This window comes from Ranitomeya variabilis, chromosome 2, assembly GCF_051348905.1.
Source record: "Ranitomeya variabilis isolate aRanVar5 chromosome 2, aRanVar5.hap1, whole genome shotgun sequence".
Taxonomy (NCBI): Eukaryota; Metazoa; Chordata; class Amphibia; order Anura; family Dendrobatidae; genus Ranitomeya; species Ranitomeya variabilis.
The window spans coordinates 686,279,135-686,300,859 of record NC_135233.1 but is presented as its reverse complement, the minus strand read 5'-3'; the positions used below and the strand labels follow the sequence as shown (position 1 = coordinate 686,300,859).

The 21,725-nt window shown below is 44.4% G+C and overlaps 1 protein-coding gene across 1 annotated transcript in view; it reads right to left on the bottom strand.

Moving 5' to 3' along the window:
* MED23 (mediator complex subunit 23) overlaps window positions 1-21,725 on the bottom strand; it is a 144,779-nt gene that overhangs the window by 72,991 nt on the left and 50,063 nt on the right. The window contains exons 11-13 of the mRNA XM_077289353.1: window positions 15,673-15,873; window positions 12,104-12,247; window positions 11,166-11,311 (exon numbers count right to left, since the gene is read on the bottom strand). Of these exons, the coding sequence (XP_077145468.1) occupies window positions 11,166-11,311; window positions 12,104-12,247; window positions 15,673-15,873 (491 nt within the window). The remainder of the gene's footprint in view (window positions 1-11,165; window positions 11,312-12,103; window positions 12,248-15,672; window positions 15,874-21,725) is intronic.

Sequence of the window (21,725 nt, the reverse complement as noted above, 5' to 3'; positions counted from 1 at the left end):
TAGTGGAAGAGGAGTTATGGAAATTGGTACCGTGGAAGAAACGGAGTATGCACTGCGATGGACTTGGATCTTGCAGCCAAACCATGAACTGGAGTACATAGGCGTTCAGCTTGGACGCCATCCGACCTACATCTGGAGTACTCCAGTGAAGGCAGATGTGAAGGAAGACTTCCGAGTGAAGTTCCCACTCACTTGAGGAGAAAACCCCGACGGCTGAATATGTCAGCCGCCCAGTGTTCTACTCCAGGGACATGTACTGTTGAGATCACCGAATGATAGATCTCGGCCCATCAGAGAGTGCGAGGTACCTCGGCAATGGCGCTTGACTGTGGGTACCTGCGAGATGATTGACGTATGGCACAGCCGTGGCATTATCCAAATTGAAGACGGATGGTTGACCCGCCTAAGGGCAGTGGACCTGCTGTGGGATTGGCCGTACTGTTCAGATCCCCAGAGAAATGATCGGGAGAAGAAGACGGGCATTCGTATCCCTAATAACCATTGGACCAGAAGAAGGCTCTGGATGAGGAAGGAGCTTAGAAACTACTTTTTGAAAGCCTGATTGACTTGCTGAAAACGAGCGGAGCAAAAGAAAACTACTTCCGTTTTCATCTTATTGCTCGGAACCCTCCTAGCTAATTGAATGAACCGAGGGAATGAGTGATCAAGTGCACAAGCTCCGTGTTGAAGGGCCACGACCTTGACTCGAGAGAGAGAATTACCATCCTTCTTGTGCAGGATCATCGTCAAAGAGGATCTGCTGGGCTGGGAATGAGGAAAAAACTTGTCTAAGTTTAGCTGCTAGCCCAAGAGAGAGGGTATTGCAAGTGATATAGACGACTTAGCGTAGTCCTTGTAGAGCGGCTAGAGAGTCGACCGAGTAGGGCAGGACGACCATGTTTCTAAGGTGCAGGAAGCGCATGACAACCGTCATGACCCTTGCGACCACTCTGGTGTGGTAGCCAGGCAGAAGGGCCAGGTCGTGAAAATACTGTTCGCGAATGGAAAGGCGAAGAGATTATAGTAGAGAGGAGAAATAGGTATGTGAGGGAAGAATCCCGGATGACGATGGATGCCAGAAAACAACCACGTTTCTCTGTTGAAGTAGTGGCTGAGCGGAGGAACTCCATCCGAAAAAAGAGAGGGCCCTGTCAAAGGTTGTTAGAAGTTTGGGGTCCAGAAATGGAGATACTTTTCATTCCCTCCATTTTGGAACCAAGATCCCTTAGATCTAGACTGTCCTGGCCAATGCTTCCACTGCTGGTTGAGCTTGAAGAAGAGATACGATCCCTTGCTAGTCTCCCGCTCAGAAGATTTGATTGGCCAGCTATACTGTGGAACGAAGTAGATAAGGTCTGGGACCCGGAGACTTTCATTCTCTCCCTTTGGTCAAGCAACCCATGTGGCGGCTAAGGAAGGGTAGAGCGCTAAACCCGAAACCACAGGACGGAACTAACTAGACCTGCTATCCGACCGTCTGTGGAATCTTAATTGATGATACACCGGCCAGGATACTGGTAGGAATACCGCAAGAAATTCTGCCCGGCGAGTCTGTCAAGTGACAGAATGCGGGACTGTAACCAGCAGGTCTCTGCCATCGTGCAGAGAAGAAAATAAGGAAAAAAATAAAAATAAATAAAAAATAAAAAACCTCGATCCACCATCTCTTAACAGGGAAGTGGAGAGGAATCGTCCACTTTCTTGCATCTGATACAAAGGGGGGAAAAACCTCCTTGTTGGGACGCCACAAATGTGTGCCTCAGTACATCCCCAGAATTGAGGTTTCCGAGTGGACAGGGCAGGTTGTGGCGATAGACCTGGATGCAGAAGAAGATACATGGAGGCGACACTCCGTGTGCTCGTCTGTTGAAGGTGTGGGGGGAAATCGGAGCCCTTAAAGGGACCCGTCGCCCATAAAATTCCGACCAGGTATGGTAGCCTACTTAGAGGTCTTCCAGTGCATCACCGTCAAATGTTGATGGAGATTTTCTAGAACCTGTACGTTATTCTAGAATACTTGCGGCCCCTGCTAGCCGACGGCTCCCATTGTAGGAGAGTGAGCATGTGAGTGCTCCAGAGCTCAGTTAGGGTGACCAGCTTAGGATAGATGATGTGCCCTTAAGACCAGTAAATACTGGTCATGCGCTTTTAAGGCTAGGGGTTACTGGCCATGAGCCTTTAAGACCAGGGAATACTGGTCTTGCGCCTTTTGTAAGATGAAATACTGTTCATGTGCCTTTAAAAGCAGGGCATGCTGAAATCCAGGAGATAATGGTCATGTGCCCTTAAAACCAGGGTATGCTGGTCATTTGCGTTTAAGACCAGGGCGTACTGGTCCTGAGCCTTTAAGTCCAGGGCATAATGGTCACGTGCCTTAAAGACCTGGGCATACTGGTCGTGTGCCTTTAAAAGCCAGGGCGTACTGGACATGAGCCTTTAAGACCAGGGCATACGTGTCATGGCCTTGAAAAACCAGGACGTACTAGTCATGTGCCTATAAGACCGGGGCATACTGATTATAGCGTTTAAGACCAGGGGATACTGGTCACGTGCCTTTAAGACCAGGGCATACTGGTCATGTGCTTTTAAGACCAGGGTATACTGGACACGTGTCTTTAAGACCAGGGAATACTGGTCACGAGTCTATATGACCAGGGCATGCTGGTCACGTGCCTTTAAGACCAGGAATACTGGTCATGAGAGGAATGTAGGAACAAGTGCCTTAAAGACCAGCAAAGCTGGTAATGTGCCTTTAAGAACAAAAAAAGCTGGTCATGCTCCTTTAAGACCAGGGATGCTGGTCATGTGTCTTTAAGACGAGGGCACACTTGCCATGTGCCTTCAAGACGAGTGCCTACTGGCCCTGTGCCTTTAAGACCAGGGCATACTGGCCTGATTAAGTACTAAGGAAAAAGAGACCGGCTTCTGGCAGAGCAGAGAATGCTGGGGATGTGACCCTTTTAAAACTAGGGGACCCTTAAGACCAGGGAATGCTGGTCCTGGGTTTAATAAAAAGGCATGGAAAGCTGGGGATGCACCTATGGGCCCAGCGACTACCGAGGCAGAGTAGCAAATACCAGGGAATGAGTCACCAGGGAATGAGTCACCAGGGAATGAGTCACCAGGGAATGAGTCACCAGGGAATGAGTCACCAGGGAATGAGTCATCATGAGAGCTTCGTTGCTGGGAACTCACAGCTCTCCGTTTGCAAGCCTGCATACTGTACTATACATTCTGTAGTGTGCAGGAGCACCAGAAAATTGCAGCCTTAAGTATATAAAAAAAAACAGGGAAAGCTAGTCCCTTAATGCTGCCGGGATGCGTGCCGGGGGGGGGGTTGTCCGATTCACCTTACTCAGGTTCTGAGTCCCCCGACGGAATAGCGCTGACTTCAGCGCTGAAAAAACCGCCGGCCGCAGCCCCCTCCAGAAGAAATAGTGACCGCAATGGAGGAGGAGGAAGATGGCCGCCGAGATCTCGTCTGGAACGAGAAGCGCCTGAATAGGGGGGCGGAGCCGCTAGAAGGGAGCAAGCGGTGGGCGGGGCCTCCCGGGCTGCGGCCTAAACAGGGCCGAAGCCGGGGACTAAAGTTATGGCTTCGGCCGGCGCGCACCCGCAGACTGAGGGGAAAAGTGCCGCGAAGCTCTGTGGGGACCCAGTCGCTATGGAGCCCTCCTCTGACCGTCGGAACACCCAAATCTCACGGAGCACTTACCCCAATATGGAGGGGGACCATGGCAGATGCTGCAGGTAGGAGCTGTGCCCGGGTAGATAGGCCGATGCAGGGTTGGGGAGCCTCCATCCACCATCCCTGCAGAAGAGGGGTGGAGAGGAACCGTCTGCCTCCTTCCATCATCCGCTTTTTCAGTGGTGATGCAGTGGGGGCTGCTCGGACGCCACGCTGGAAGGTGCCTCTGTACAGCCGAGGGTAAAACCTGGTGGAGAGGGCTGAATGTCCGGCAATAGGCCTGGCTGCAGAAGAGGATACTGAAGGAAAAACTCCAGTGCTCGTCTGATAAGGGAGGGGGGAGATCGGTCCCCTTGAAGGGGCCCGTCGCCCCTAGAATCAGCTCAGGCAGTGGCTTCCCACGTCGCAGGAGAGGATACGGAGAGGTAAAACTCCCGTGCTCGCCTGTTGATGGTTCGAGGAGATCGGAACATGAAAGAATCCGTCGCCCCATTCGACCGTAGTAAAAAGTAAAAAAAAACGGAAAAAAAGAGTTCTTTGGGTCTGAATAGCAGACCCGTCCGTGTGCCTCCTACGGACACTAAGCAAGAACTGGTTAGCTGGGAACCAGCAGAGGGGTGTATACTGCAGGGGAGGAGCTAACTTTCTTTGTAATACTTAGTGTCAGCCTCCTGGTGGCAGCAGCATACACCCATGGTCTGTGTCCCCCAATGAGGCGAAGGAGAAATTAATAGCCTAGAGAGGGTCCATGGATTTTGTCCTCCCTGGCTACAAACATCTGCCCCCAGCCACCCCAGAAAAGGCACATCTGGAAGATGCGCCCATTCTGGCACTTGGCCACTCTCTTCCCACTCCCGTGTAGCAGTGGGATATGGGGTAATGAAGGGTTAATGTCACCTTGCTATTGTAAGGTGACATTAAGCCAGATTAATAATGGAGAGGCGTCAATTATGACACCTATCCATTATTAATACAATAGTATGAAATGGTTAAGAAAACACACACACACAATATTACAAAATCCTTTAATAAAATAAAGACACATGGTGTTGTAACATAGTAACAGTTAGTAAGGCCGAAAAAAGACATTTGTCCATCCAGTTCAGCCTATATTCCATCATAATAAATCCCCAGATCTACATCCTTCTACAGAACCTAATAATTGTATGATACAATATTGTTCTGCTCCAGGAAGACATCCAGGCCTCTCTTGAACCCCTCGACTGAGTTCGCCATCACCACCTCCTCAGGCAAGCAATTCCAGATTCTCACTGCCCTAACAGTAAAGAATCCTCTTCTATGTTGGTGGAAAAACCTTCTCTCCTCCAGACGCAAAGAAAGCCCCCTTGTGCCCGTCACCTTCCTTGGTATAAAGAGATCCTCAGCGAGATATTTGTATTGTCCCCTTATATACTTATACATGGTTATTAGATCGCCCCTCAGTCGTCTTTTTTCTAGACTAAATAATCCTAATTTCGCTAATCTATCTGGGTATTGTAGTTCTCCCATCCCCTTTATTAACTTTGTTGCCCTCCTTTGTACTCTCTCTAGTTCCATTATATCCTTCCTGAGCACCGGTGCCCAAAACTGGACACAGTACTCCATGTGCGGTCTAACTAGGGATTTGTACAGAGGCAGTATAATGCTCTCATCATGTGTATCCAGACCTCTTTTAATGCACCCCATGATCCTGTTTGCCTTGGCAGCTGCTGCCTGGCACTGGCTGCTCCAGGTAAGTTTATCATTAACTAGGATCCCCAAGTCCTTCTCCCTGTCAGATTTACCCAGTGGTTTCCCGTTCAGTGTGTAATGGTGATATTGATTCCTTCTTCCCATGTGTATAACCTTACATTTAGCATTGTTAAACCTCATCTGCCACCTTTCAGCCCAAGTTTCCAACTTATCCAGATCCATCTGTAGCAGAATACTATCTTCTCTTGTTTTAACTGCTTTACATAGTTTTGTATCATCTGCAAATATCAATATTTTACTGTGTAAACCTTCTACCAGATCATTAATGAATATGTTGAAGAGAACAGGTCCCAATACCGACCCCTGCGGTACCCCACTGGTCACAGCGACCCAGTTAGAGACTATACCATTTATAACCACCCTCTGCTTTCTATCACTAAGCCAGTTACTAACCCATTTACACACATTTTCCCCCAGACCAAGCATTCTCATTTTGTGTACAAACCTCTTGTGCGGCACGGTACCAAACGCTTTGGAAAAATCGAGATATACCACGTCCAATGACTCACCGTGGTCTAGCCTATAGCTTACCTCTTCATAAAAACTGATTAGATTGGTTTGACATGAGCGATTTCTCATAAACCCATGCTGATATGGAGTTAAACAGTTATTCTCATTGAGATAATCCAGAATAACATCCTTCAGAAACCCTTCAAATATTTTACCAACAGTAGAGGTTAGACTTACTGGCCTATAATTTCCAGGTTCACTTTTAGAGCCCTTTTTGAATATTGGCACCACATTTGCTATGCGCCAGTCCTGCGGAACAGACCCCGTCGCTATAGAGTCCCTAAAAATAAGAAATAATGGTTTATCTATTACATTACTTAGTTCTCTTAGTACTCGTGGGTGTATGCCATCCGGACCCGGAGATTTATCTATTTTAATCTTATTTAGCCGGTTTCGCACCTCTTCTTGGGTTAGATTGGTGACCCTTAATATAGGGTTTTCATTGTTTCTTGGGATTTCACCTAGCATGTCATTTTCCACCGTGAATACCGTGGAGAAGAAGGTGTTTAATATGTTAGCCTTTTCCTCGTCATCTACAACCATTCTTTCCTCACTATTTTTTAAGGGGCCTACATTTTCAGTTTTTATTCTTTTACTATTGATATAGTTGAAGAACAGTTTGGGATTAGTTTTACTCTCCTTAGCAATGTGCTTCTCTGTTTCCTTTTTGGCAGCTTTAATTAGTTTTTTAGATAAAGTATTTTTCTCCCTATAGTTTTTTAGAGCTTCAATGGTGCCATCCTGCTTTAGTAGTGCAAATGCTTTCTTTTTACTGTTAATTGCCTGTCTTACTTCTTTGTTTAGCCACATTGGGTTTTTCCTATTTCTAGTCCTTTTATTCCCACAAGGTATAAACTGCTTACAGTGCCTATTTAGGATGTTCTTAAACATTTCCCATTTATTATCTGTATTCTTATTTCTGAGGATATTGTCCCAGTCTGCCAGATTAAGGGCATCTCTAAGCTGGTCAAACTTTGCCTTCCTAAAGTCCAGTGTTTTTGTGACTCCCTGACAAGTCCCCCTAGTGAAAGACAGGTGAAACTATACAATATTGTGGTCGCTATTTCCTAGATGCCCGACCACCTGCAGATTTGTTATTTGTAATATTTGTAATATTTTATTATTCTCTTAATAAAGCTGAAGACCCTCGTTCTGTAAAAAAGTAAAAATAAAAAAATCAACAATATCCCATACCTTCCAATGATCAGTCACGTCCCACGAAGTAAATCCATCTGAAGGGGTTAAATCATTTTACTGCCAGGAGCTGTGCTAAAGCACTGCTCGTGGTTGTAAAACCCCCCGGGAATGAATGGAGTGCAGGGGAATGACCTGTAGTTACCTTGAGTTGCGGTGAGGCGCCCTCTGCTGGATGTCCTCATGAACTGGAGCCTGGTAAAAGTTCCCACGCTCGAGTTCATATGAGGACATCCAGCAGAGGGCGCCTCACCGCAACTCAAGGTAACTACAGGTCATTCCCCTGCACTCCATTCATTCCCGGGGGTTTTACAACCACGAGCAGTGCTTTAGCACAGCTCCTGGCTGTAAAATGATTTAACCCCTTCAGATGGATTTACTTCGTGGGACGTGACTGATCATTGGAAGGTATGGGATATTGTTGATTTTTTTATTTTTACAGAACGAGGGTCTTCAGCTTTATTAAGAGAATAATAAAATATTACAACACCCTGTGTCTTTATTTCATTAAAGGACTTGGTAATAATAATGTGTGTGTGTTTTATTAACCATTTCATACTATTGGATTAATAATGGATAGGTGTCATAATTGACGCCTCTCCATTATTAATCTGGCTTAATGTCACCTTACAATAGCAAGGTGACATTAACCCTTCATTACCCCACTGCTACACGGGAGTGGGAAGAGAGTGGCCAAGTGCCAGAATAGGCGCATCTTCCAGATGTGCCTTTTCTGGGGTGGCTGGGGGCAGATGTTTGTAGCCAGGGGGAGCCAATAACCATGGACCCTCTCTAGGCTATTAATATCTGCCCTCAGTCACTGGCTTTACCACTCTGGCGGAGAAAATTGCGCGGTAGCCCTCGCCAATTTTTTCCGCGATTTAACCCTTTATTTTACAAGCTACAGCGCCCTAATTTTGCACATACACACTACTAACATTAGTAGTGTGGAATATGCAAAACAAAAAGGGATATGAGATGGTTTACTGTATGTAAACCATGTCTCATATCATGTCGGGTTTGTGAAGGAGAAATGAAAAGCCGGCAATTGAATTACCGGCTATTCACATATCTCGCGCTGAATTAAATATAAATACAGTGTATGTATATTATATATATATCTATATATATATATAATTGTCTAAGGGTCTGTCTGTCTGTCTGTCTGTCAGTCCTGGAAATCCCGCGTCTGATTGGTCGAGGCCGCCAGGCCTCGACCAATCAGCGACGGGCACAGCATGGCGACGATGATGTCATAAAGGTTGCCTCGACCAATCAGCGGGCACAGTCTGCCGCGAATTCGCCTCGACCAATCAGCGACGGGCACAGTATCGACGTAGATGTCATAAAGGTTGCCTCGACCAATCAGCGACGGGCACAGTCTGCCGCGAATTCTGGAATCATCATTGTCCATATACTACGGGGACATGCATATTCTAGAATACCCGATGCGTTAGATTAAATTAATGTGTAGCTGTGGACAAAGAATAACAGACTGCATGGTAAAGAATTTTATATAGACATATCTATATATATCTATATATATAATTGTCTAAGGGTCACTTCCGTCTGTCTGTCTCGGATATTCATTGGTCGCGGCCTCTGTCTGTCATGGAAATCCAAGTCGCTGATTGGTGGTGGCAAAACGCCCACGACCAATCAGCGGCATGCACAGTCCGGCGGAAAAATGGCCGCTCTTTCCTCCCCGCAGTGAATGCCCGCTCCATATTCCCCTCCAGTCAGCCCTCACACAGGGTTAATGGCAGAGTTACCGGAGTGCAGTGTAACGCACTCCGGTTACGCAGCTATTAACCCTGTGTGACCAACTTTTTACTGTTGATGCTCCGTATGCAGCATCAATAGTAAAAAGATCTAATGTTACAAATAATAATAATAAAAAAAAGGTTATTCTCACCCTCCGACATCGTGCGGTGTCCTCGGCAATGCAAGCGGCAGGTTCCGGTGCGAGGACCTTCCATGACGTCACGGTCATGTGACCGCAACGTCATCACAGGTCCTGCGCTCGCCTTATACCAACCCTGAGACCGGAAGCTGTCACAGCCATTTGTGGTGGTCTTTGGCAGCTGGAACTGATGTAACTGGGCAGCGGAGTCCCGGAATAAGCCCCTGAAACAGTGGACCCTCATTGTGTACCCGCTGAGCAGCCTGCAGGTGAAGCTGCCGTGTAACGTGTGGCTGAGACCCCAAGACCCGCTCACCTATCCGGACGTGGACCGGGTGTTCGTCATGTTGAGCAGGTGTCTTCCCTTCTCCCTGCAGAAGACACTGAGGCTCTGTAACTGTACTGCAGGTCTCTGCTGCGACCCAGTGTCTGAGCTGAGGCTGGAAACACAGCGAGGCACAGACTCCAGGAGGTCCAAGTGGCTGATGGGCGAGGGCAGGGTACGGTGTGCAGGGTATGATGGGCAAATTTCGGTGTGCAGGGTATGGTGGGCAAGGTGCTGTGTGCAGGGTATGGTGTGCAGAGTGCGGTGGGCAAGGTGTGATGGGCATGGTACGGTGGGCAATGTGCTGTGTGCAGGGTATGGTGTGCAGGGTACGATGGGCAAATTTCGGTGTGCAGGGTATGGTGGGCAAGGTGCTGTGTGCAGGGTATGGTGTGCAGGGTACGATGGGCAAGGTGCGGTGGGGAGGGTACAATGGGCAATGTGCTGTGTGCAGGGTACGGTGGGCAAGGTGCTGTGTGCAGGGTATGGTGTGCAGGGTACAGTGGGCAAGGTGCTGTGTGCAGGGTATGGTGTGCAGGGTACGGTGTGCAAGGTGCGATGGGCAGGTTACGGTGGGCAATGTGCAGGGTATGGTGTGCAGGGTACGATGGGCATGGTGCGATGGGCAGGGTACGGTGGGCAATGTGTTTTGTGCAGGGTATGGTGTGCAGGGTACGATGGGCAAGGTGCGGTGGGCAGGGTACAATGGGCAATGTGCTGTGTGCAGGGTACGGTGGGCAAGGTGCTGTGTGCAGGGTATGGTGTGCAGGGTACAGTGGGCAAGGTGCTGTGTGCAGGGTATGGTGTGCAGGGTACGGTGTGCAAGGTGCGATGGGCAGGTTACGGTGGGTAATGTGCAGGGTATGGTGTGCAGGGTACGATGGGCATGGTGCGATGGGCAGGGTACGGTGGGCAATGTGTTTTGTGCAGGGTATGGTGTGCAGGGTACGATGGGCAAGGTGCGGTGGGCAGGGTACAGTGTGCCATCTCACGAGGATCTCATCTCCTGATGGTCCTACATGATAGGCTCTAGGAGAACTGATCTGACACTATAGCAGCAGTTGGCATCAATGTGGCTGTTTTTCTCATCCGCCTTTGACACATTTGTGACCAGACTGTGCAATATGCTACGTGGCTGGCCAATATACTATGTAACTGTGCAATATACTATGTGGACATGCATATTCTAGAATACCCGATGCGTTAGAATCGGGCCACCATCTAGTATGTATGTATGCATGCATGCATGCATGCATGCATGTATGTATGTATGTATGTATGTATGTATGCATGTATGTATATATATATATATATATATATATATACATACACAGTGTGTGTGTGTGTGTGTGTGTGTGTGTGTGTGTGTGTGTGTGTGTGTGTGTGTGTGTGTGTGTGTGTGTGTGTGTGTGTGTGTGTGTATATATGTTTTTACGAACATTTGAGCACATAAATCCATTAGATGTCGGTTTTGCAAGCCTCCGAGAAAATATCGCAGTATGGATGCCATACGGATTACATACGGAGGATGCCATGCGCAAAATACGCTGACACACCCTGCCTACGGATGACATACGGATTACTATTTTGGGAACATTTCTGCGTATTACGGCCGTAAAAAACGGACCGTATTTACATACGCTGAGTGTGACGCCGGCCTAAAAAAGCTCAGGAGAAAACCAAAAGCTGCAAAAGGTAGTTCTGTAATTTTTTTTTTTTAAGATGTGGAGAACCAAAGATAACATTCGATATGCAGTTATAGGAATACACATTAGCAGGGTTATTTTACATACTCATGATGTAACTTCAAAGAGTGAGGAATGGGAATCTGCAGCTTGGAGTTGTCATTTTGTGCTTTCCTGTTAAGATGGATCCAAATACAAGTCATTGCAAAGGAATGTGTGGACTGAGGCTTGGTGATATCTGGCACAGGGATGCACTAAAACAAAAATAAAAATCAATTATACCAATATTAAAAAACCCCAAAAAGAACAAAACAGTAAAATCATAATATAAATCATTAAACTGGACATAAGAATATAGTGATAATGCAGAATTCAAAACAGGAAAATTACTAATGACCACGGTCACCTTATACGAGGTCTGCAACTACAAGAAGCCGCCCACAACTCAGCTTATTGGACCTTGGGGGGGGTCTGACAAGAACAGAGAATGTGCAATACTGCTCGTTCATTCGCAATCAATCCTAAAATTATTAGGCCAAGTTCACACTGGGCGTTTATGCTGCAATTCTTTTCCTGCAGCAAAACCTGAGTGTTTGTCAGGAAAAAAAGCTACGGCAAAAATGCAGGTTTTGCGTGGTTTGGGTGCGTTTTTTATCATGCGTTTTTATCATTCAATTGGTGGAAAAACGGTAAAAGTAGTGACATGCCATGTCCAAAAAAAAAAAAACGCAGCAAAGCACAAAATACTGATGGCAAAAAATACAAGCTGTGTGCATGAGATTTATGAAATCACATAGCTGGTACTGTCAAATGCAGCTGAAAATTAGCATAAAAAAGCAGCAAAAAAACACTGCAAAAACGTTTAGTGTGGACATAGTTTTAGAATAGTGTTTTAAAATTTATTTTATTTATTTATTTTTTTTAATTAAAAAGCTTTGATGAAACCAACAAAAGGCATATTTTATAGTAACACTTAGTCTATTCAACCCTAGAAGTCAAGGGGCAAGATACCAACACCAAAACCTACCTGTTGCTTAAGTACTCACCTCCTTTTCTGGATACAAGAGGTCAAAGAGCTTCATAACTGGTAAAAAGTCAGCTAGAGCATTCTTCTGTATGCTTCCGGAGATAAACTGAAGCAGAACCCACATCAGGTGATCCCTTCCTTTTATGAGACCTCGACCCGCAAGCTGCAACAAATGTGTCACGTGTTACTGATCAGCATCTGAACATATGTGATCAACATTAAAAGTGCTGTCTGGTGAAAACAAGAAAACACTTCTCCACAGGATAGGTGACCACTAGCTGACCGGTGGGGGTTCGAACACTGGTACAGAACAAGGATTTATGTTTATCCCCGTTACAAAATAGAGTGGCCCAACTGCAGCTCCATTCTTTCTGTTGATCAGTGCAGACCATAATGGTCAGACTCCCACTGATCAACAAGTTACCACCTACAGTACAGACCAAAAGTTTGGACACACCTTCTCATTTAAAGATTTTTCTGAATTTTCATGACTATGAAAATTGTACATTCACACTGAAGGCATCAAAACTATGAATTAACACATGTGGAATTATATACTTATCGGTAACAAAAAAGTGTGAAACAACTGAAAATATGTCTTATATTCTAGGTTCTTCAAAGTAGCCACCTTTTGCTTTGCTGAGTGCTTTGCACACTCTTGGCATTCTCTTGAGGAGCTTCAAGAGGTAGTCACCGGGAATGGTTTTCACTTCACAGGTGTGCCTTGTCAGGTTTAATAAGTGGGATTTCTTGCCTTATAAATGGGGTTGGGACCATCAGTAGTGTTGAGCAGAAGTCTGGTGGATTCACAGCTGATAGTCCTACTGAATAGACTGTTAGAATTTGTATTATGGCAAGAAAAAAAAGCAGCTAAGTAAAGAAAAACGAGTGGCCATCATTACTTTAAGAAATGAAGGTCAGTCAGTCCGAAAAATTGGGAAACTTTGAAAGTGTCCCCAAGTGCAGTTGCAAAAACCATCAAGCGCTACAAAGTAACTGGCTCACATGACGACCGCCCCAGGAAAGGAAGACCAAGAGTCACCTCTGCTTCTGAGGATAAGTTTATCCGAGTCACCAGCCTCAGAAATCGCAGGTTAACAGCAGCTCAGATTAGAGACCAGGTCAATGCCACACAGAGTTCTAGCAGCAGACACATCTCTACAACTGTTAAGAGGAGTCTTTGTGAAGCAGGCCTTCATGGTAAAATAGCTGCTAGGAAACCACTGCTAAGGACAGGCAACAAGCAGAAGAGACTTGTTTGGGCTAAAGAACACAAGGAATGGACATTAGACCAGTGGAAATCTGTGCTTTGGTCTCGAGTCCAAATTTGAGATCTGTGGTTCCAACCACCGTGTCTTTGTGCGATGCAGAAAAGGTGAACGGATGGTCTCTACATGCCTGGTTCACACCGTGAAGCATGGAGGAGGAGGTGTGATGGTGTGGGGGTGCTTTGCTGGTGACACTGTCGGGGATTTATTCAAAATTGAAGGCATACTGAACCAGCATGGCTACCACAGCATCTTGCAGGGCTTTTTCAGTTGTTTCACACTTTTTGTTAAGTATATAATTCCACATGTGTTAATTCATAGTTTTGATGCCTTCAGTGTGAATACACAATTTTCATAGTCATGAAAATACAGAAAAATCTTTAAATGAGAAGGTGTGTCCAAACTTTTGGTCTGTACTGTATATTGTGAGTAAGTATTGAACGGTTTCGGCCAGACAATGCAATTAACTCCTCAATGATCTTTAGGCCATGTGAACACGTTAAGTATTTTTCGCGTTTTTTCGCTATAAAAACGCGAAAAAAACGCTTACATATGCCTCCTATTATTTTAAGTGTATTCCGCATTTTTTGTGCAAATGTAGCCTTTTTTTCCGCGAAAAAATCGCATCGCGGAAAAAAAAGCAACATGTTCATTAAAATGCGGAATTGCAGGGGATTCCGCACACCTAGGAGTGCATTGATCTGCTTACTTCCCGCACGGGGCTGTGCCCACGATGCGGGAAGTAAGCAGATTATGTGCGGTTGGTACCCAGGGTGGAGGAGAGGAGACTCTCCTCCACGGACTGGGCACCATATAAGTGGTCAAAAAATAAGAATTAAAATAAAAAAGAGTCCTATACTCACCCTCGATGTCTTCCCGCCTCCACTGCACGCTGTCGCTTCGGTTCCTGTAGCTGGTGTGCGGTGAAAGACCTGCCGATGACGTCACTGTCCTGTGATTGGTCGTGAGCGGTCATGTGACCGCTCACGTGACCGTGACGTCACGGAAGGTCCTGTGCGCACAGACCAGCTATAGGAAGAGGAACGGACGCTGCTGAGGAGATGTCTGGGTGAGTATAAGCATTTTTTTATTTTTTTAATTATTTTTAAACATTCTATCTTTTACTATAGATGCTGCATAAGCTGCATCTATAGTAAAAAGTTGGTCACACTTGTCAAACGCTATGTTTGAAAAGTGTGACCAACCTGTCAGTCAGTTTTCCAAGCGATGCTACAGATCGCTTGGAAAAGTTTAGCATTCTGCAAGCTAATTACGCTTGCAGAATGCTAAAAAAAACGGGAAAAAAAACGCAAAAAAAAAATTGCGGATTTCTTGCAGAAAATTTCCGGTTTTCTTCAGGAAATTTCTGCAAGAAATCCGCAACGTGTGCACATACCCTGAGACTGATAAACACAAAATAAAATGGCCCATATCTCTGCTTCTTTAAAGAGCCTTATCCCAAAAAGCCATAAAACATTTTATAAGAATAAGTGCTACACAGGAGTCTGAAGGCCTACATACAACAGCAGGCGTACAGTTCAGACAGGTTCGAGGTTCCAATGGCTGTAATCCTAGGAATGTAAAAGTCTCCAACCATGAGACTGGAAAACATGGTAGCTCAAATCAAAGAGGTCAACGTAAAATCATGCCAGTGTCAATTTTGACTTTGTGAATGTGAAAAAAAAAATGTTTTAAAACTGCTCGGATCAGAGGTTCCTTCGGTCATTAAGCAGCCTAACAATGGCTTCTCAACTTATTTTACGGAGATGGAAAACACAGAATGATATAATTAAGTGTCTCAATGACCTCAGTAATTAATGAGACGTACCGACAGTCATTTACCTGAGCCATTCAGCTTATTAATTGGCTACAGCGTGGATGACGTGGCGTCAGCTATGCTGACCACAACAAACATGGGGAGTAGTAAGGGAAGTCAGTGATCAACCTGGGGAGGGTAAATAGATGGACAGTTTTTTTTTTCTTTAAAATAAATTGTACTGGGGAACATGGGTTTTCCAGAATCATAAAACCCCTTTACATCATTAAAGAAGTTTTCTTATTTTATGGAAGCTAGCTACAGCTTCCTTATGATAGACTCCGACTTTCTGTAAAACAATGACAGATTCATCTGAACATATGACCACTTTTCTCAGGAGCAAGACCAGGGATAATCATATCAGATCCCTGTGATGAAAATGTTAGACACTTATCACAGCAGAGGTTCCAATGATTATACTGTACATACGAGCCAACAGTGAACCTTCAAAAACCTTAACCTGTAATATGTAAAAAAATACAATTGTTGGGTACCGTTCAATACCTTTTGGTGGAGAGATAAGACCATATGTGGAAAACTTGCAAACTGAAAGAGCACAAAGAATATCAGCTGGCTGGAAAGATGTTGCCACAACAATTGACTTGTTCCTCCATCGTCAAACTTATCCTCCGTCTCAGATCGCTCCATGGCATAGACCACCAGATCAACCAGCTGGTCCTCCAGCACAGGACATCTCTGCTTGTGCTGAAAATAGAAAATCAGTATTCCAAACGTCCTATGCGCCAAGATCCATTTATTAGCACAAAATAAAAGGTGGCCAAACCAGGCCAAAATAAATAAACAAAACAGCATGGAATGGAAGACCGTAAAAAAGCGAACGAAAACCGAGTCCATGCGACAGGAGATCATCATTTATTGCATAGTCTGACCTTAGAAAAGAGGCCACAATCAAAATTAACCATCTAGGTGAATTAGACAACGTTAGCCATTCATATATAGAGAGGACTTAACAATGCACATGATGGATACAATACAAAATATTCCTAATTCCCATCTAGAGTGCTCCTGTCAATGGCGCTCAGCTTCCATCTTGTTTATTACATAGAGAAGATGAAAAGAAGCAGAATACTAAACAAAGAATTGCAGCGTCCCTTTCTGCAGGCAAAATCAAACGTATATATTTTTCTAGTAAAAATATATACACAGGGTCAACAGGAGTACATAGAAGATAGAAAGGCTGTTACTTGTACATATGTCAAAACCATGAATTGTCCATTTCATGAGGCTATTTACCATGTATTAGGATATAGGTATATCCAACAGTGACTTTTTGCCATAAAAAAAAAAAAAAAAAAAGTGGCTACCAAGTTAAAGTATGTACAAATCAGATCACCCTTACTTGCTCTTTGCCAGCAGAGAAACAAATTAGAAAGATGCAAGACTAACAACGATCTGGCAAGACATGCCGTGACAAAGTGTAACATGTAGTCTCGCGAGCCAGAGAGCATCATAGGACAGGCTCACCTTGTAAATAGGAAAGCCAGATGTAAGGCAGCAATATCAAGTCTGTGGCTCTGAAGCCTATGGCAGCTCCTTACCTTATTACTGCAATAAGGCTGGGGTTATAAGGCAACGTTGAGCAAGCGCCAAAGATCACAATGTTGCTTCTAATGATGGACAATGCCTCAATGTGCACAGCACACACCAAAATTCCAATGTGCTTGATATGGGGCCACAGTTCACAAGTCGTACGCTTTGTAAAAATATGGTCTTCTAAAAAGGATCTCTAGTGCAAACAGATCCCCTTTATCATTTACATCTAGATAAGTTTTGGATACAATTTTCTGTTTAAGGAAGAATATATGCTCTATATAAAAAAAAGGTCTTACAATACAACACCATTTTGCTCACTAATACCTTGATTGAGGAAAACTTATGTGAAATTTTACATGGTTTATCCAAGCCAAGTGATGTAATATGGGTCTCATTCGTTTCCATTAGTTTGATTATTAACATTTCCCCTCAACCCTAGAGCTTTATTTTCTCAATTCCAGCAAATTGTGTCTTCAGAGAGGAAGAGGACTAGAACTCTAGTGCCACCTGTTGGAAGTAGCAATCCTAACAGTCAATGTCGACCCTTTAACGAGCCTTGTCACATGATCAAACCAGATCTCAATTTGCAGACACTGTTTCGGGGTACTGCCCCTCGTCAGTGCAAAGTGGAGATCTGGTTTGGCTGATTGAGAGGCGTCTGACCGGGATCCAAGAAGTATCATTTCTCCTTGCGGAGAATGACATGATAAGCATGGCGAGGTGAGGAGACTTAAAGCCGAAACACAGTTTCTGCAAATTGAGATTCTGGTTTGGCTCTTATCCTAAGTCATGTGACAAGGCTCGTTAAAGGGTCGACATTGACTGTTAGGATTGCTACTTCCAATAAGTGGCACTAGAGTTCTAGTCCTCTTCCTCTCTGAAGAGACAATTTGCATATTTCCCAGAGGAGCATTGCGGCTTTAAGTCTCCTCACCTTGACATGCTTATCATGTCACTCTCCGCAAGGAGAAACGATACTTCTTGGATCTCAATTTCAGCAAGAAACTTTTCTACTGTATGAACATATCTACACTAGAAAGATAACCAATGGCTTTTCTCCTTAAAGGGGTTGACCAGCACGCAACTGCATCTATGCAAATCACATACTTACGGTCATGCTCCCAGGGCCGGAAAATCCCTACAGCAAGCCGGACAACCCCTTTAAGGTTATCAATATCAGCTGGTGGGGGTTCGACACCCCCCCAACCCCACTGATCGGTCATTACCAGCTCCGCCTAAATGTAAAGAAAGAACGGAGCGGAACATGACAGCTCAGTAGCCCGCTTGTTGCTAGCTCGCAGATAGTGCAGATTACCTTCTACTGATTTTAATAAAAGCTGATCTGCAGTACTTGGCAGCAGCCACAAAACAATATACAGAGCTGCAGTCTTCTGTTCACCTTTTTCAGCGGGCCACTGATGGAAGCGATTATAGCTGATCGGTGGGGTTACCAGGTGTTTTATAAAGATTAGTCCCTCAAGATAGATAATACACTACACTCCTCAAATAGTGTAGTGCATTACCCAGCCTGTTAGCCTTATAACTGACAAGAAGCCTAGTAAATTGTACCTTGTAAGCATGGAACTATGGCAGACCTGGATGTCAATATTTGGCCTCTGGCTGAGAGAGAAAACTTCAGTTCCATGGGACAATGCTGCGGAAAGCCAGTGGAGTAACAGAGAAAGCGATTTCTCTCTGTCAAACTACTTATATTCTGTGATTGCTATTGACTACAGCATAAAAGGCTAATGTAACCTCTGGAGAGTGCCGGCAGCTACCACTCCACAAGTCTTTACCGATGTTAGTAGTGAGGAACATCTGTCGTTAACCTCTTGGCACAAAATAACAGAAATATACGTCCACACTATTTTTCACGTTTGTGAGAGGGTGGTCTGAGGACCTGAACCCACTCCATAAGCAATAGACAAAAGGTGTGTAACACAGGCGCTGTCTCTAACAGTAGCAGCTGGAACTAAGCACTAATCATTGCTAATAACCAACTAGTAGCTACTCTTAATTTGCATCATCAGCCCCATGTGACATGATCAGGTTGCTCTCTATACAACATGAGATCATTCAAAGATTCAAGTCCCTTAAAGAAAATCTGTCACCACATTTGACCTATCTAAACTATATGGGCATACAGGGTATAGACTGCTGAGAACAGTCCTCCCTGTGTGTCTCATATCAGCTGTGTTGTTGCTGAGACCTCATCCTCTATCATTTTATATCAGTTTATATCCAGGCTCCGGGACGGATCTCTGCCCCCAGAGATTATTTTAAATATTAAGGGGGAGTGACAAGTGCGATGTATAATGGCCGCTCTCTGCTTTACTGATAACTGACATCTGCAGGTTCTTCTCAGTTTCAGCTTCCATCTCACAAGCTGACAGGGTTGCAATATTGCTGCAATACAGCAGAGATGAGAGAGAAGAAAAAAAATGTGTTTGCAAGAAGACAAATTTCATTTCTCCTGTTCTGTGTCGCTTACTTGCCTCACACTGGTAACGCTCCTTCATGGAAAATAAGCTCTGGAGGCAGAGTTATCTCCAGGCAACATCTGCCCAGGAGTCAGGAAGAGGTCACTTATATAAAGTGATAAAAGACGAGTTCTCAGCAACAACACAGCTGATATGAGACACACATATAGGATTGTTTTCAGCAGTTTATAGCCTGTATGGCCATACTAATATATTAGATTGGTCAAATGTGGTGACAAATTCCCTTTAAAAAAAACTGAAGAAAAAAAAAAAAAAAAAAAAAGTGTGTTGTATGGACCCCAAGTTGGTACGAATATACCATCTTGCCATGAAAAAAATTAAACTGAGCTCAAAATCAGTTGAAAAATAACTTTACAGTTCTCAGAAAAAGACAGAAAAGTAAAATTATCCATTCCTTAAGGACTTAAGGAAAATGAAACATTTTGACCAGCGCCTTTAACTTTGTGTGCATTAAATCTATAAACCAGTACACCTTATGGAGATTACAGATCGCTTTTGCAAAAGCGCACAAAAAAAAACCACCACTCGGAAAATATTCTCAGCATAGAATAAAAACATAGCTAGCTGTTTTCCAGTAGCTCACACCTACAAATTATGGAAGAGTTTAAGGGTATGTGCACACGTTGCAGAATGTTGTGCGGATTTTTTCCACACTGATTTTGGGAAATCCGCACTGCGTATTTACTGCGGAATTACCGAGGATTTACAGCGTTTTTTGTGCGGATTCCACACCTGTGGATTCCTATTATGGAGCAGGTGTAAACCTCAGCGGAATCCGCACAAAGAATTGACATGCTGCGGAATAAACAACAGCGTTTCCGCGCATTTTTTTCCTCCGCATGTGCACTGCGGATTTTGTTTTCCATAGGTTTACATGCTACTGTAAACTCATGTAAAACTGCTGCGAATCCGCAGCAGCCAATCCGCTTCAGATCCGCAGCGTGTGCACATACCCTTAGGGTATGTGTCCACGTTCAGGATTGCATCAGGATTTGGTCAGGATTTTTCATCAGTATTTGTAAGCCAAAACCAGGAGTGGAACAATTAGAGGAAAAGTATAACAGAAACATATGCACCACTTCTGCATTTATCACCCACTCCAGGATTTTTCATCAGTATTTGTAAGCCAAAACCAGACCAAATCCTGATGCAATCCTGAACGTGGACACATACCCTTAGGCTATGTGCACACGTTGCGGATTAGGCTTAGGAATTTCTGGTGCGGATTCTGTCTCTCCTGGCAAAAAATGCACCTGCAGTTTGTTGTGCAGTTCTGCAGCGTTCTTTTGTGCGTTTTTGCTGCGTTTTTTACCCCTGTGGTTTTCTATAATGGAATGGGTACAAAAACCGCTGCAGATTCACAAAAAAGAAGTGACATGCTACTTCTTTTAAACCGCAGCGTTTCCGCAGCGGATTTTCCGCAAAGTGTGCACAGCATTTTTTTTTTCTCATTGGATTTACATTGTACTGTAAATCAATTGCGGATCTGCAGTGTTTCTGCACTGGAAAAAACGCTGCGGATCCGCAGAGAATCCGCAACGTGCGCACATACCCTAAAAAGGAATCTGCCAGAATGTGCAGGGGCGGGATTTCCAACCGCACACATGATGTCAAAAGGACGTCTGAAGAGAAGGGGAGGAGAAATATTGTATAATGAAGACCGGAGGCAGCCTGATCTTCTGGGCAAAAAGATGATTTTTTACTAAACAAGGCATCCAGGTATGACTAATTTCAGCTGTATATAACGTGTATGCCCAAATTATTAACTCGAAAAGCTTAAAGGGAGTCTGTCACCTAACTTTGGCTCTATAAACTGCAGCCACCGCCATCAGGGGCTTATCTACAGCATTCTGTAATGCTGTAGATAAGCCCCTGATGGCGGTGGCCGCAGTTTATAGGGCCAAAATTAGGTGACAGACTCCCTTTAAAAAAGGGTGATCGCTTCCCTTTAAGTAGGCTCCTTGTTATCAAAGGCAAGATTACAAGGATAGGTTCTTTCTTTATACAGAGATAACACAGGCTCCACCAACCACAACAAGCAATGTTAAAGCGGACCTTACTCCCCTCTCAAAAACCCAAAATATAGGGCCAGTCTGTTCATTGCTGCTAACGTACATGTAGATTTCCGGAAATAGGACGTTAAAGTCTAAAAAGCCCCAGGGGCCAGCGTGAGAATTGCGAGATTTGATATCTAATTTTTGAGATTGTGATGTGGAAAAATACAAAATTGTTAAATACACTTAGAACATTTTTAATATGGTTTAAGTCAGGGTTTTGAGACGATAACACAATCCTTTCAACTGCCATTGAATATGTGGCCAGCTGCAGTTTAAGTTGCTAAAAACATTAAAAAGCATTAAAAACGGTAAAACAATCTGTGGTAGTAAAAGCAAAAAAAAGTCGCAAAGCAACATGTTAACCCAATTAGTGAAGAACATGTCAAGGAGAATTGATTAATGATTTCTGAATAGACGACTGTTGGAGACTGCTTGTGACCACTTG